Source organism: Capronia epimyces (genome assembly GCF_000585565.1).
Source record: "Capronia epimyces CBS 606.96 chromosome Unknown aczIQ-supercont1.3, whole genome shotgun sequence".
In the NCBI taxonomy this organism is placed as follows: Eukaryota; Fungi; Ascomycota; class Eurotiomycetes; order Chaetothyriales; family Herpotrichiellaceae; genus Capronia; species Capronia epimyces.
Window position 1 is genome coordinate 3,603,494 of NW_006912906.1, and position 13,361 is coordinate 3,616,854.

Genomic DNA, 13,361 nt, shown 5'->3' on the forward strand with positions numbered 1-13,361 from the left:
GGGAAGAGATGGGAAGAGATGGGAAGAGATGGGAAGAGATGGGAAGAGATGGGAAGAGATGGGAAGAGATGGAAGAGACGGGAAGGTAGAGAAGAGATAGGAAGGTAGGGAAGGTGGGGAAGAGATGGGATGGGGTGGGATGGGGTGGGAATTGAGACTGGGCAAAACAGACAAGACAGGAAAAGAGTGAATACTTACAGCAAGTGTATACACTGGCCTGAAGAGAAGAAAGAATGGAGGAGGGGGACGGAGGAGGGAGAAGAAGGAGGGAGAAGGAGGAGGGAGAAGGAGGAGGGCATCCTTATAGCAGGCGAAGGACGAGCGCTTGGCAATGAGGAGAAGCAAGTGACGAAAGACCTGCGAGCGCGACGATGGGGAAAGAGAAACCCTTGAGAGAGCACGCCAGCGAGCTCATATCGGAAGGCGTGGCGGAGGCAATGGGGGGGGAGGAGGAGAATTGTGAAGGCAAAGCAAAACTCAAAAGGCAGAGGGAAGAACATGAAGGTGGCAGCCATGGTGAGCATGACCGTTCATCCACAAGCCGGCTTGTAGCAAAGGCGCACACAGTTGGGCCAGCGTTGGGCTCCTCAGAGCGCTCCGCAGCCATGCCACACGCAGCCTTGTGGCAAAGACGAGGGCGCTCAGCTCAGCCTTCATGCCTGGCGAGAGCTCCATCCTCTTCGGCAGGCTTCACGTGGTAGAAGCGAATGGGAGTCCTGTGGAGGCAATCGCGATGCCCCAAGAGTGGACCGTGGATCGACGTGGCTGGCTCGCACCAAGGACGTCAGCCCTCCGATCCTCAACCACGCTCACTCATCACTCACTTGTGAGAATCTTTTCATTGCAGTCTGGAATGCAGCCTTGGAAGGCCTCATCTGCAGCCTTTGGCTCAAATGGTGTCAATCGAGGTTTGAATTCGTGCCGTCGCTCGTCGAGAAAAGTCGGGTGCTGCAGAGATCGGAGAAATTGTGTGGGAGATTCCGGTTGCTCGCGTCGATCAAAGTCTAAAATCCCAGCCTCGCCCCCCCAAACCAAAGCAAACCAGCTTTCGACATTGCAAACTCTCAGCACCGCCTCGATGGAGTACCATTCCATCTGAAAAATTTCTCAAAATAACGCGACTTTGGACCTGCACTCGCATATCTCGTCATCCACCCCCGCCCATTGTGAGAAAGCTGCAATACTCACAAGTTCTAATCACAGGGTTTGGACACTGCCTCAATGCGGTACCATCTTCTCTGGCACACCTCGAATGTAGAGCGATTGCGTCTGTGTGCTCGACTTTGTTGCTACAAGCCTACTCACCTTGGAAGAGATTGTGGATCCGCGCGCAGTCGCAGGTCCTAGGCAGCAGGCAAATGCGAACCAAATTCAGTGTTGCCAGCAAGGCGACCATGTATCGGCCGGATCGAGCGGGGCCTCACATTCTTCATCGCTTACCATTCAGTCGCAGAAATGAGCTTCTCCTCTCTGATGCAAATTGAGAACACGCTGATTCGAGGCTCCAACACCGGATCCGCAACAGACCGCACTCCACCATCTCGCGTTCAAGAACTTCAATCTGCACGTTAATGACGCAGCGTAATCAAACCCCGCAATCTGGCGGAGACAGAACGGTGAGCACACCCATACTCACTGCAAAGTCTGCCATCGTTGTTGCACTTTCATCGAGTGCAAAGTCGATCCAGCAGCTTAATACTATTGGGCAGCACAGGATAACTCTCAGATAAGTGGCAAGTAGATGACAGAACTCTACAATTGGCCAGCGTAGACTGATCCTGAATAGACAGGAGCAGTTGTAGAGTAAGATCAGATCACGGGGCACGTGATTTGAAAGCTAAGGTGTCGACAAGTGTAGAGAGGACATGTTGGCAGCAGCGACAGTGAGAACAGCGGTCACAGAGCGCTGACAGGGGCCAGTATCAGTCATGGGCCACAAGGAACCACGGTGCAGCTCGATGTAGTCTCTGCATAACAGAGATGTAGTCTGAATTGCATTGTTGTCGTCGGCGACGAGGCCACCAATCAAGTGTGTGGCTGACACTCAGCGTCGGTGTCTAAGGAAGGTCTTCCGAAGTCAAAACACAAACGGCGATCGCAGTCTCTGGTCATTCAATCCCATCCCCTTCACTTCACGGCAAGGCTCTTTCCAATCCATGTCCATTTGCCTGCTGTCTAGTCGATATCTACATTCATAGGCCCTCTTCCTAAGGACATCATAGCTTGCTCAGGCCACCCAGAGCGGCGCCCAGTTCCTGGGGCACCTACAAAGCCTCTGGCATTGTCCCGGAAGCTGCTAGGACTCTGGCCAGCATGCGACGCAGTCATTGGCCCTCAACATGATCGGAGCTCATGACCACCGGAGCGCCTGTCATATAGCAGCAGCCCAGTGCCATCTAGAGATCCTCCGGAGACAATGGCATGACACCACAAGATCCGAGAAGACGAGTCGGGATACAATACACGGGATAGAAATACCTTATTGGACGGAAGACACACAACCGCGAGGCTACGCCAGCCTGGCCGGAGGATAGGTTTTGAGTGTCACAATAGCAAGATTTCACAGCAGCGAAGGACTTGGACGAGATATAAGTCTAGACACGTAGTAGGTATACTGATGGGAACATCTCTCGCATTTCCTCTGCTGCTCATGGAAGGTTGTTGTTCCATGTGTTGATAGAATCTTCTTTCCTTCTTGCTACATCACACTTGTTCCATCATACCACAACTTGCTCTTTTGATGTTGTTCTCCAAGGTCTCAAGCTTGACAAGGAAATGTCCCAGTCTGTGCTTCTGAACTTGCGCAAGCCTCGACCACGACTACATGGAGGGAGGACGGAAGTGGAATTACAACCGAAAGTAAAGCGTTTGAAGCATAAGGGTCGCCATACGTGTGTATCATCCCAGTCCCTTGATCAAGTAGGTTGCGTCTCGGCACAACAAGGACGGGTGGGGGGCAGCCTTGTACTTTATCGTATCTAGAGAGATCAGATGAGTGCTATCGTTTAGTGTATGGGAGAATTCCCCAAGTCCCACGAAATTTCTATGATCTTTGCCATTATTGCCATCACTATTCTTCAAGACATCTTCCACGCGCCCGAGAGATCTCACTGAGGGGCGATGTCGAGTGCGGGTCAGAAATGCTGTCCGCTCGAAATGCCACCCTGTCTGATTTAGGCAGTACCTGAACACATCCGTAACTGAGGCTAACGTGTACGATAACAAAATGGCAGAACCTCCTGAGCGATGATGTGGAGGCTACCCGGTTGATAGTTGTGCAGGTGAGTGATTAATATGGTGGATTTATTAATACCCAAGGTGATGGGAATTTAATTATTACCCATGTTTTCATATAGTTACATAGATTATTATCATTATATGCAGATTTAAGCGGCCACCACTGCCAGAAGATCACCATCACACCAATTTCAGCATTAAATTGTCTGACAGCCGATTTCTGCCAACTCATGCCAATATCACATCCCTGCTGCCCATCTACGTCCCATAGACCCCGTGTTGGACAATAGTTAATGAAGGGCATTAGTGTTGACAAAACTCTTGCCTAACTTATTCGGGACAGAATAACCCTGCGCATAATCCTTCACCCGCAGTCGGAAGATATCATGGTCACGCATTCATGTCTTGAATCAACTCCACAAGGCCGATAAACCCCCACAATCTGCTCGGGCTAAGATCGGAATCCTTATTGGCGTTTCAGCTCTAGTTCTACGAGACGTGCTACTCTGGCGAAGGGCATCTGGCAAGTTCCCCGAGCTTCAAATTATCCTGCCATGTGAATTTGAATCTTGTTGTGGCACGAGGCCTTCATATCTCATGTTAAGAAGCTAGCAAACTGGCCTTCCCAGGGTATGTCGCGTTGTGGTGGGAGATGCCCCCAGGGACTTCCTGGCCGTCACACTGACCTTCATACTATGGGTGCTGGTCTGGTCGAGTTGGAAGAAATGACACTTTGTAGATTGCCACTATCCTGAAGGCCTGGCCCATGCTCCACCTCATCGGTAGATCCTGCTTTTATTCAAACTTCAGTATGTGTTTATTTCTTGGTTCTTTGACCATATGCCTTGGTGGCATAATCGCCCTGGTAGACGATGAGATCCTGAGGCCTGTAGTCGTGACGACCAGAGAAGTAGCTCTCGAGGATGGACTTCACACCAGCGGCGTAGCGCTCTTGAGCATCGATAGATGTTCCAGACATGTGGGGAACCATGGCATTTCCACCTCCCCATGGGTTCTTGGCAGTTCGGAGTGGGTGATCCTTTGGCGCAGGCTGAGGGAACCACACATCACCGCCGTAACCGTTAAGATGGCCTGACTTGAGAGCCTCGGCGACGTCCTCCTTGACGACGATGGCACCACGAGCGGTGTTGACGAGCCAAGATCCTGCAATCGAACCTGTCAGTCTATTGTTGCAGTGTAAAAGGTCAGCCTCTGAACGTACCCTTCTTCATCTTAGAGATCAATTCCTTGTTGAATAGCCCGCGAGTCTTTTCGTGGAGAGGGCAGTTGATGGTGACAACGTCACACTGAGCCAACATCTCCTCAAGGTCTTCGACACGTCTGCAGCCAATCTCCTTCTCCACCTCTGGCTTGAGGGGCTGGTAGTCGAAATACAACAACTCCTTGCAGTCAAACGGTTTGAGGCGGCGCAACACACGTTCACCGATACGACCAACAGCAACAGTGCCGACGACCTTGCCTTCGAGGTCATACTCGTTCTTGGCCACTGCGGCAACATTCCAGTCTCCTCGTTCAATTTGTTCATGAGCAGGAACGAAGTTGCGGACCAAAGTCAGGATAGTCATGACCACATGTTCGGCAACGGACACAACGTTGCTGCCAGTCACTTCGGCAACGGTGATACCACCGTTGGTGTTGTTGGCGGCGTTCAAGTCGACATGGTCTGAGCCAATACCAGCGGTGACGGCAATCTTCAACTTCTTTGCCTTTGCCAGACGTTCGGCGGTGAGGTAACCAGGGTGGAAGCTAGAGCGTTGACATCAGAGTGTGGTCTGGCTTAACGGCGCCCTGAGGTATGATCTTACGGAGTGGTGATGATGACTTCGGCATCTACCAGTTCCTGGTCAAACTTGGAGTTTTCGCCCTCCTTGTCAGAGGTGGTAACCAAGGTGTGTCCCTGATCTTCAAGCCATTTTCGAATACCTAGCTCGTTCTCGGTGGTACCGAGAAGGCGGGGTTGATCTCTGGCATGCTCATGCCCCTAGACGACATTGTTAGAAGCGGTCGGAGAGGACAATCAGAGGGAGGGGGTAGGACATACATCGTAGAGTACGAGAAGAACTTTGCCCTGGCGAGAAGCAGTCGCGGTCAGTGTGCGTTTGGCAATGGACGAACGAATGGAGGGAGTTGCTGCGGAGCGAGCAAAGTGCGGGGAAGCACTGAGGAGGGAGGAGGAAAGGCGAGGCAAGCAACGCGCCGCAGCACCAGCAGTACGGGTAAATACCATTGTGAAAAGGATCGATGAACGTGAGGTAGAATAGGTCTGAGATAGAATAAGAACTCAGGAGGGTTGCAGGGTGCTTTTCAATGGTTTCGACAATCGGTGTTTGCCGGCAGAGCTTTGAGCCTGAAAGGTACTTGCTGCAAGACTCGAGCATAATGGTCAGCATCATAGGACGTCAGAGACTAGCTAGGGTCCGGCCGTCCGCTCAGGGATCTGAGACTCGATTGAGAAATGAGCCGGGATTGAGGGACGTGCTAGGACTGCGCTCAGGTAGGAAAATGAGGAGAGGGCACGTGAGGGGGACCGGGAGGAGGGAGGAGGGAGGAGGAGGGGCCAGCGGGATTGAGGGACAGGCTCGGATCCTAGGAGTGGTGAAGTCATGGCTTGATAGGTAGCACGGTAGGCAGTGGTACTGTATGCCAGTGCAGTCTACCTGGCAGGTAGCGAATATGGGAAAAGGGCGGCGATAAGATCAAGATCAGGAATGGGCGCAGCTGCCCCGCAGAGTAGTACTGTGTGTACATAGTACTGCGGGTAGGGAGAGGTGACGTACCTTAATTGAATCTCAGCACCGCTGGATTGGATTCTTTGTATAGACAATTGACACCTTTCGTTGCTGAAGAACAAGATCCAGAAAGCCTGGTCTTCTTTGGATGATCGCCACGTTTTATAATTTTCTCAATTCAATCCATCCGACACCACCACCATGCCTTTCCGCCGCAAACAGGACCACTGACACCACCCCCCCTCTTCTTTGCGGAGCAGTCTGGTTCATCTACCATCGTGGCCTCTGCTGTTCTTCGTCCTCCCCTGCCCCACCACTCATCCCTTCCAACCCCGTCCAACTCCGTCCAATGCCTGGTCTCAGGAACTCTGCACGACCAGTCCCACGGCACTTGAATTCAGGTCTAATGCACGATCGCCGAGGAGCTATGGAGGCTGTTGCCTCCTCTCTCTGACATGGCCCCGGTCCGAAACATGTATCCCCGGTGAACCCTCTTTATGAACATTGGAGCAATCCTCGAGCGGTTTGTGGCAATGGGCTTCATTGGTGTTGTGGCATTTGGGTAATACTCAAAGTTTGTAAGCTGATACATGGAAACTTACGGAGTATACACGACAGCAGTCTCGTTGCGGATGCGGAACAGGTATCCTACAGCGAGTGCATCTGCCGGCGGAGACTGTCCATCTCAGCGTCTCGCAAAAACAATACCCGAAGTAAACAAATTGACTATTCTGGCTGGAAAGCGCGAGCTTGGGCACAACTACTCGTGTGGGGAGTCGTCAACGGGGCATTATTGTATGGTCTCTGAAGATCCCAACTGACCGGCATTTCAGGTCCGGGGGAGCTCTGCCTAAACGATTAGCCGGAGCCTCGTCCGGCCCGGAATATGCATTAGGCTTGCAGGAGCGGGAGGATGGAAATTCCAGAGATGAAATTCTAATCCCATTTACCCTAGAAAGTCGTAGTTTCCGAGCTGAGTTTCGTCAAAGCCGAAGCATGGAGGAGAAAGACGAAGACGAAGATGCCGAGAAATGCTGAAAAAGGGAGCATCTTCAACGGGATCGCTTGCTCAGAGGCCCTGCTATACCAGCGGCAGCAGATGCTCACCCAGCAAGTAGCTCGCGGAGCAAGTGAATGAGGAGTTTGCCACAAACAGCGATGTCTATTGTTGTACTCCGTACATATCTATTTTGTGATAATACGTAGAGCCATGTCACAAGTACGGATGTCAACTCATCAATTCTTTCTTCCAAGATACCCGCCCGCCACGTAATCGGATCGACGCCCTTTGCAAACAGAATCACCCTCCACGCGATCCTCCTCTGTGAAGATGTCTTTGGACTGTTTCGGCCCTTGCTTCTATACATTATATAATTGTTCTCCTTCTAGCCGTCCTCTTCATGTTCTCGCTCCTCTCTACGAAAGACGGGCCGGTGGTTGCACTCCGCCAGAAGTGGCAGTTACCTCTCAACAATCCCGGTCATTTATCGCCCGGAGCTCGCTCACACTCCTCTTTCCATCCTGGCGCGATGTTATTGGGAAGGTTGTAAATTCTTCATCGGACAGCCCAGCAACATGTAGCAACACCGATGTCCTTCATGCTTTCCCTTTTCCACTGTGAGGAGTTGTCTGCGCCTTGAAGGTCATTAGGTAGTTGGTATGCCTGTCACATATCTGGACGCGGCGCGCGGGTAGGGGGATTTCGATCTCGTAGATATCCAATGCCAGCATTCGAGTCGGCGTCTCGGAGGTCCTCAAGGGTGATAAGACACGCATCCCCCAATCTGCCACACTCTGCCCAGATGAAGGCTTCGGCACCCTTCAGCAGCCAATAACTTCTTCATGGTCTTCCAGACCCATACCATCGCGTAGTACTTCGGGCTGTCAGCATGGTCTCCACACTCTTCCAGGTCCCTGACATCCTATAGCCGTTATTTAGTTAACGCAAGCGCGGCACTTGTCGTCTACTTTCGCATGACCGATCTCCCGGGATCTCGAAGTAGCTCGAGGCTGCTTCCATAAGGCTGGGATTCGGTCAGATGGATGTAGGGGCCGTGGCAGTATGAACCGGCACATTTCACGGTCCAGACCCATCATTGTCCTGAGCTGTTTTGTGCCGGTGGTTGGGACGGGAACAATCCCACGCCTGCCTTGTACGCGTTTGACTTTGGCTGCGTCCAGTCATGAAGGGCTGTAGACTCAGTACAATGACAAAGAGTCGTCTCCAACGGGCGCAACGCAGCACTGTACCCTTACATGGAGGGAGGAGTACTTCGTACTCGGTATGCTGAAAATGAAAATGAACTCTGTGCAGAGAGGGGACGAGGTGTGACGGAGCCGGCGATACCCTTTTCCGACAGCGCACCCGCCGAACAACAGCCGGGCTGACAACAAGATGTATTGTATTTTGCGACGAGAACATGCCAACAGCATGAGTGCACCAATCTACACACTGCTACCGAGTTCGAGTGTTTCAAACGCTCCGCGAAGGGATGGCGACACCACGCCTGCCATTTCTATGCCCGAATTTCTTTCGAGCGGTGCGCGCGTGCGAACCCACAACCTATCACTCAATTCGGGCTTCTCCCACACTTGTCTCCGGTCGGAAAGCCAAACTTCACACCGCAGCTCCCAGACGACAACAAGCCATCCCGCAGAGATACGGCCAGGCCGCTTCGGAGCACTTGCCTCCTCCTGAAAAGCCGTCCGAGCCATCAACCGCGAAGGCGGAAGGGCAGGAAGCCGGCAAAAGTCGAGACTCGTCGCAGTCGCAGCCAGACAAAGAAGGCCCGAAGGAGGAGGCCGTAGGTCAAGATGAGCCTCAAGAATCCAACACCACGTCGGACTATATTGACGAGGTGTCGTTGAACCCGAAGAACCACAAAATCAAGGCCGAGGAGCAGGGCCCATTGGAGAACAAAGAACTCGATATTGTGCTCTCGATCCCGTCACCCTCGGATCTGAAGAAAGAATCATCGAGACATCCACATCTAGAGCCGCCTCCCTATGAACATCATTTCGACACATACGGCCTAGTTCAGGAGCTAGCTGCTAGGGACGCATACACACTCGACCAGGCCATCACGTTGATGAAAGCCATTCGGCAGATGTTGTCCATGAATCTTGACATGGCCAAGGAAAGCCTGGTGTCCAAGTCCGACATTGAAAATGAGTCGTACCTGTTCCGCGCGGCGTGCTCGGAGCTCAAGACGACGCTGCAAACGACTAGGCATACAGAGACCTTGACGCAGCGTGGCCAGCGCGCACAGCTGCAGCATGAATTCGACATTTTGAACCAGAAGGTCACCCAGGATCTCATGACACTACGCGAAGAACTCAAGGGGCTTTTCAACGACCGCAAACTGAGGCTACAAGAGGACAAGCGGGTGATTGACGGCAAGATCTCGGAACTCAACTATGAAATCACCGTGCTCCTGAACAGCGAGGCCAAGAGCGAGGTGGAAGGATTGCGATGGGTTTTGACTCGCCGTGCTGCCATGGCTATAGGGGTCTGTGCATGTATGTATAATCCGCCCTCCTTTTACTTTCGTCCGATTCCGCCCTTCATTTTCTTTCATCCGATTTCGCCCAGATATCTTCCCGTCCCCACTACTGACAAGCTTCGCAGTGATGATCATATCCGCACTGAACTATTCGTCCATCAAGATGCGAGAGAAAGAAGAAGCAGAGAAGAAGCGCAAAGCTGCGGCCAAGGCACTGGAGGAGCGCGTCGAAGCTCGCTATACCACTGCCAGTCGGACACAGAGCACGCAGACAGATGCGGCGCCGCCGCCGGTCGACTATGAGGAGAGTTTGGGCTGAGACTATGAACTTGGGCTGATCTGATCATACGGCCTAGACTCGCTAGCGCATGAACGTTGCTCCTACTCAGGAGAGTCACATTCTACGACGCGACGGGACACAAATGTACCAGCTACAGACGGTGTACTCTATATTGGCGAGAACGGAGAGGACGGCGAGCATAGAGAGAATGGGCCAACAGAGATAGAGAAGCGCATCATGCATCATGCATTATTGCGAACACAGAAGCAATATACGTCGACATACTAGTAACACAGAAGCAATATACGTCGACATCCTAGCAACACAGAAGCAATATACGTCGACATCCCAGTACATGACTATCAATGTTGGTCGTGGATAACTTGATATCCTATAGGTCACCTGATCGTGTCCTTGCGGGCGAGCTATGCAGGACAGATACCGCAAGCAAGAAAAAGGATCGAAACCGACCCAAGGCACCCGTGCTCAAAAAGGTGTAAAATAGCCGTCTCGTCTCGTCCTCTTCTTTGACCTACAGGAGCAATGAATGGAGCCATACCAAACCTAACTACCCAATTCGGTCTGCTGCTGTGGCACGTTTATGCCGGCTTCTGGCGTCCCGGGATGGTCGCCAAAGGGTAGTTCCTTATACCGGCTTCTTGCGTCCCGGTCGCCACAAGGAGTTTATTTTTCCAAGAATGGATTCGACATGCCTGTAGTTGTGGTGTATCGCTCAGCGGATTGACGTGCTGGATTGGTACACTCTAGTCACCGCCGCGCAGTATGTCGAGGTTCGGAATGGAAGACACGGTCTCCGCACACGGGCCGTCCAAGGCGCAATGGAACCCTATTCCTTCTCAAAGACCATGTTCCGGCTATATATTGGAAAGCAGGAGTCGTAAGCATTGTGTAGGGGTCGGAGGCGAAAGTGCGGGCTTGGGGGAGCTGGACACTTTTCATGCTTCGGCCGTCGAGACTCCGGCCTCCCTGGCGAGAGACGCAACATGACCGGCTGAATATGAGTCTTGATGTTCAGGGCTCGGTTAGATGTTCAGCCAATCGAATTGGCTGTGCTCGCCACTCTGTATTTCGGTCTCGTTCGCCTTGTGAGTCTGATTCTGATTCTGGTTCTGATCCTCTTCTCTGAAGCCGTCGCCTGCGTCGATTCGTTCAGTGCCATCGTCGACACCGCTACCGGTACTGGCTTTCCTCGCTTCCATGCGCCGACGTAGACGCTCTCGAGCTGCCAGTAGACGGTCCGGAGGTAGGCGAGCAGTTCCTGTCCCTGCCCCGGCCCCTGCCCCTGTGATGGTGTCCGTGCTTGGAGGGACGTGTTCGTTTGCACTAGTAGTCTCAGGGGCACTCTCGGCCTCGGCGACGGCGTTAGTTCCAATTGCTGTGACACTCGCGGAAGCTGTACCCGTGGCTGCGGACGAGGTATCTGGCCTCACACGGGGAAAACTCCCGTTGTGATCGCGCGACGTGTGGTACCGGGACGTTTGCGTCGACAAGGATACACTCCGATAGCTTGGTTTTGCGGCGGGCGCATGTGCCACAGATTGCCGCCTTGAGGTCGTAGAGGATTGATGTATCTTCGAAGCAGCACGAGAGTCGATGTCAGACTCAAAAAGGTCCATAGCCGCAATAGATGCTTTTCGACCTCCGGCCTTGCTGTCCCCCGACAGAGGTCGTGGCTTGGACGTGGATCTCCCAGTGTGGAGGCTTCTAACTGTCGCTTCAACCCGGTCGACCTCTTCTCGTACATATCCTCGACCCGCATCTGCACCTGCTGAAGAGGCACCCTCTCGGTCGCGATCGGTAGCAACACTACTTCTCAAGCTCTCGTTTTCTTTCTTGAGCTGCTGGATCATGCTCTTCAGCTCCTGGTTCTCAGCGTCCTTTTTGCGCGCGTACTCTCGCATCTTCTGACCATACCGCACGAGTTTCTTCATCTCCTTCTCCGTCTGTTGCATATACGCTTCGATCACCTGCAGAGATAGGACTTCGGTCGTGATCGTGCTTGCAGAGACCGTGGGCATCGACTTCGCTGTATGCTGCTTCTGTTGAGACGGCTGTGTTGTATTTTTGGTCTGTTGAGACGGCTGTGTTGTCTTTTTGGTCACAGGAACAGCAATGTCGTTCATCGATTTTGACGACTTCACACCGTGTCTAGCCTCGCGGCCACAGCCATCGGCCGGGATCGCACCCACACCGGCAGACTTCTTCTTCGTGTCCACCAATTCTGGGCTTACGCTCTTGAACTTGACATTGAGGTCTTTGAGGAGCTTGGTCCGCGGAGTCGCCAGACCTGGGGTGCGCAGAATGCCCTTGGTGGGTGAGATGGCGGCGCCTGCGCCGTCCCATCTGCGCTTGTGCGACGGCGTCAGCTGCAGCTGCAGCTGTTCATCGAGTGCGAGTATTGGCTTCATCGGTGACTGGGCGTATGGCGGGCCGATGTTTTCTTTGTTGTCATGTTCGGGGGAGGAATCGGGCGAAGTGAAGAAGATGCTTCTCAATGCACGGTACGCGAACACTGGTGCTGGGGTCACGGGCGCTTCGAGGACGGTTGCATCGTCGGACATTGTGGCGCACGTGAACGTGAGGGGGGAAGAGGTTCTAGATCAGTATTGCATTGGAAGTATGCCGTATGCTGTGTTGAAGATGTGGCTGTTAGCAGGCATTCAGACTGCGGGCGATCTTAAGATTGACGCAGGGCATTGACACTCAAGTTGGCAACGCGTCCGAGGCCATTTCCAACAATCTGAATTGGATTCAAGTCATGCGTGTCGTTTGTTTCGATGTTGCCTCTTTGGGTTTAGCGTGGCCGGCATTCAGCATTCATCTGTAGCCCCTAAGTCCTCTACTCTGTCTCAACTTCAGTTGACATTTGTCGGATTGAACACTGGAGTCATGGCCGGACTGTCCGTTAAAGTTACAGGGACCAGTGATCCGAATGTCACGGAAGGACACGAGACGCAAGTTCTGATGAACTGCCTATGTCATAGAGCGGTGAAGGCACCAGGTATATACTTAAGCCATCACATCACGGGCGACTGAGACCGTGCAGAGAGAGGTCCCGAGGTACGACCAATCAAGATACCATGAATCTGAATTTCATTTTCATTTTTCGCCTGCCTAGGAAGTATGCTGCACTCCAAACGCCGTCCTTCGCAACCCGCCCGCGATGAACGAATGTGTCTGGTACCTAGTCGAGACCAAAGATCATGACCGGTACCTCAAACTGCGCCAAAATCACCCACTGGACCTGACATCTCCTCGAGCTCAACCTGCAAGACAACCTTGTTACTGTCTCAGTTTCTCTGACTGACACTGTTCCTCTTCTTGTTCTTCTTCTTTTTCCCGCCCCCGAGGTTCTTGACTTCTACCTTAGTTTGGGGGGCCACAGGCTCGGCCGCTTTCCCGTCTGATAAGATACTCACCGTTTCCATGGTGGAATGCCCGTCCGCTTCATCGAGAGCCGAATCCGACACTACGGTGGGTGCAGGCTCAACATCAGGTTCTGGGGGAGGCTCCTCAACAGGAACAGGCTCCTCAACAGGAACAGGCTCCTCAACAGGAACAGGCTCCTCA

At 52.8% G+C, this 13,361-nt stretch overlaps 4 protein-coding genes across 4 annotated transcripts in view; 1 reads left to right on the forward strand and 3 right to left on the reverse strand.

Annotated features, from left to right (window-relative positions):
* Positions 1 to 4,054: 4,054 nt before the first annotated feature.
* Positions 4,055 to 5,485, reverse strand: A1O3_04556 (formate dehydrogenase; the record flags this gene model as incomplete). Its single annotated transcript, XM_007734684.1, has 4 exons — positions 4,055 to 4,401; positions 4,460 to 5,004; positions 5,064 to 5,239; positions 5,300 to 5,485. 4 exons carry the CDS (start codon positions 5,483 to 5,485, stop codon positions 4,055 to 4,057), a joined length of 1,254 nt encoding a protein of 417 aa, XP_007732874.1.
* Positions 5,486 to 8,479: 2,994 nt separating this feature from the next.
* On the forward strand, positions 8,480 to 9,809 carry A1O3_04557 (uncharacterized protein; the record flags this gene model as incomplete). The annotated part of the gene is made up of 2 exons (XM_007734685.1): positions 8,480 to 9,506; positions 9,616 to 9,809. The coding sequence occupies 2 exons, from the start codon at positions 8,480 to 8,482 to the stop codon at positions 9,807 to 9,809; spliced, it is 1,221 nt and encodes a 406-aa protein (XP_007732875.1).
* A 1,004-nt stretch (positions 9,810 to 10,813) lies between these two features.
* A1O3_04558 (uncharacterized protein) lies at positions 10,814 to 12,352 on the reverse strand (the record flags this gene model as incomplete). Its single annotated transcript, XM_007734686.1, has 1 exon — positions 10,814 to 12,352. The coding sequence occupies one exon, from the start codon at positions 12,350 to 12,352 to the stop codon at positions 10,814 to 10,816; it is 1,539 nt and encodes a 512-aa protein (XP_007732876.1).
* A 729-nt stretch (positions 12,353 to 13,081) lies between these two features.
* The window catches only part of A1O3_04559 (uncharacterized protein), a gene marked incomplete at both ends in the record, with an annotated part of 1,476 nt that continues 1,196 nt past the window's right edge, over positions 13,082 to 13,361 (reverse strand). The window contains one exon of the mRNA XM_007734687.1: positions 13,082 to 13,357. Coding sequence (XP_007732877.1) covers positions 13,082 to 13,357 — 276 coding nt within the window. The remainder of the gene's footprint in view (positions 13,358 to 13,361) is intronic.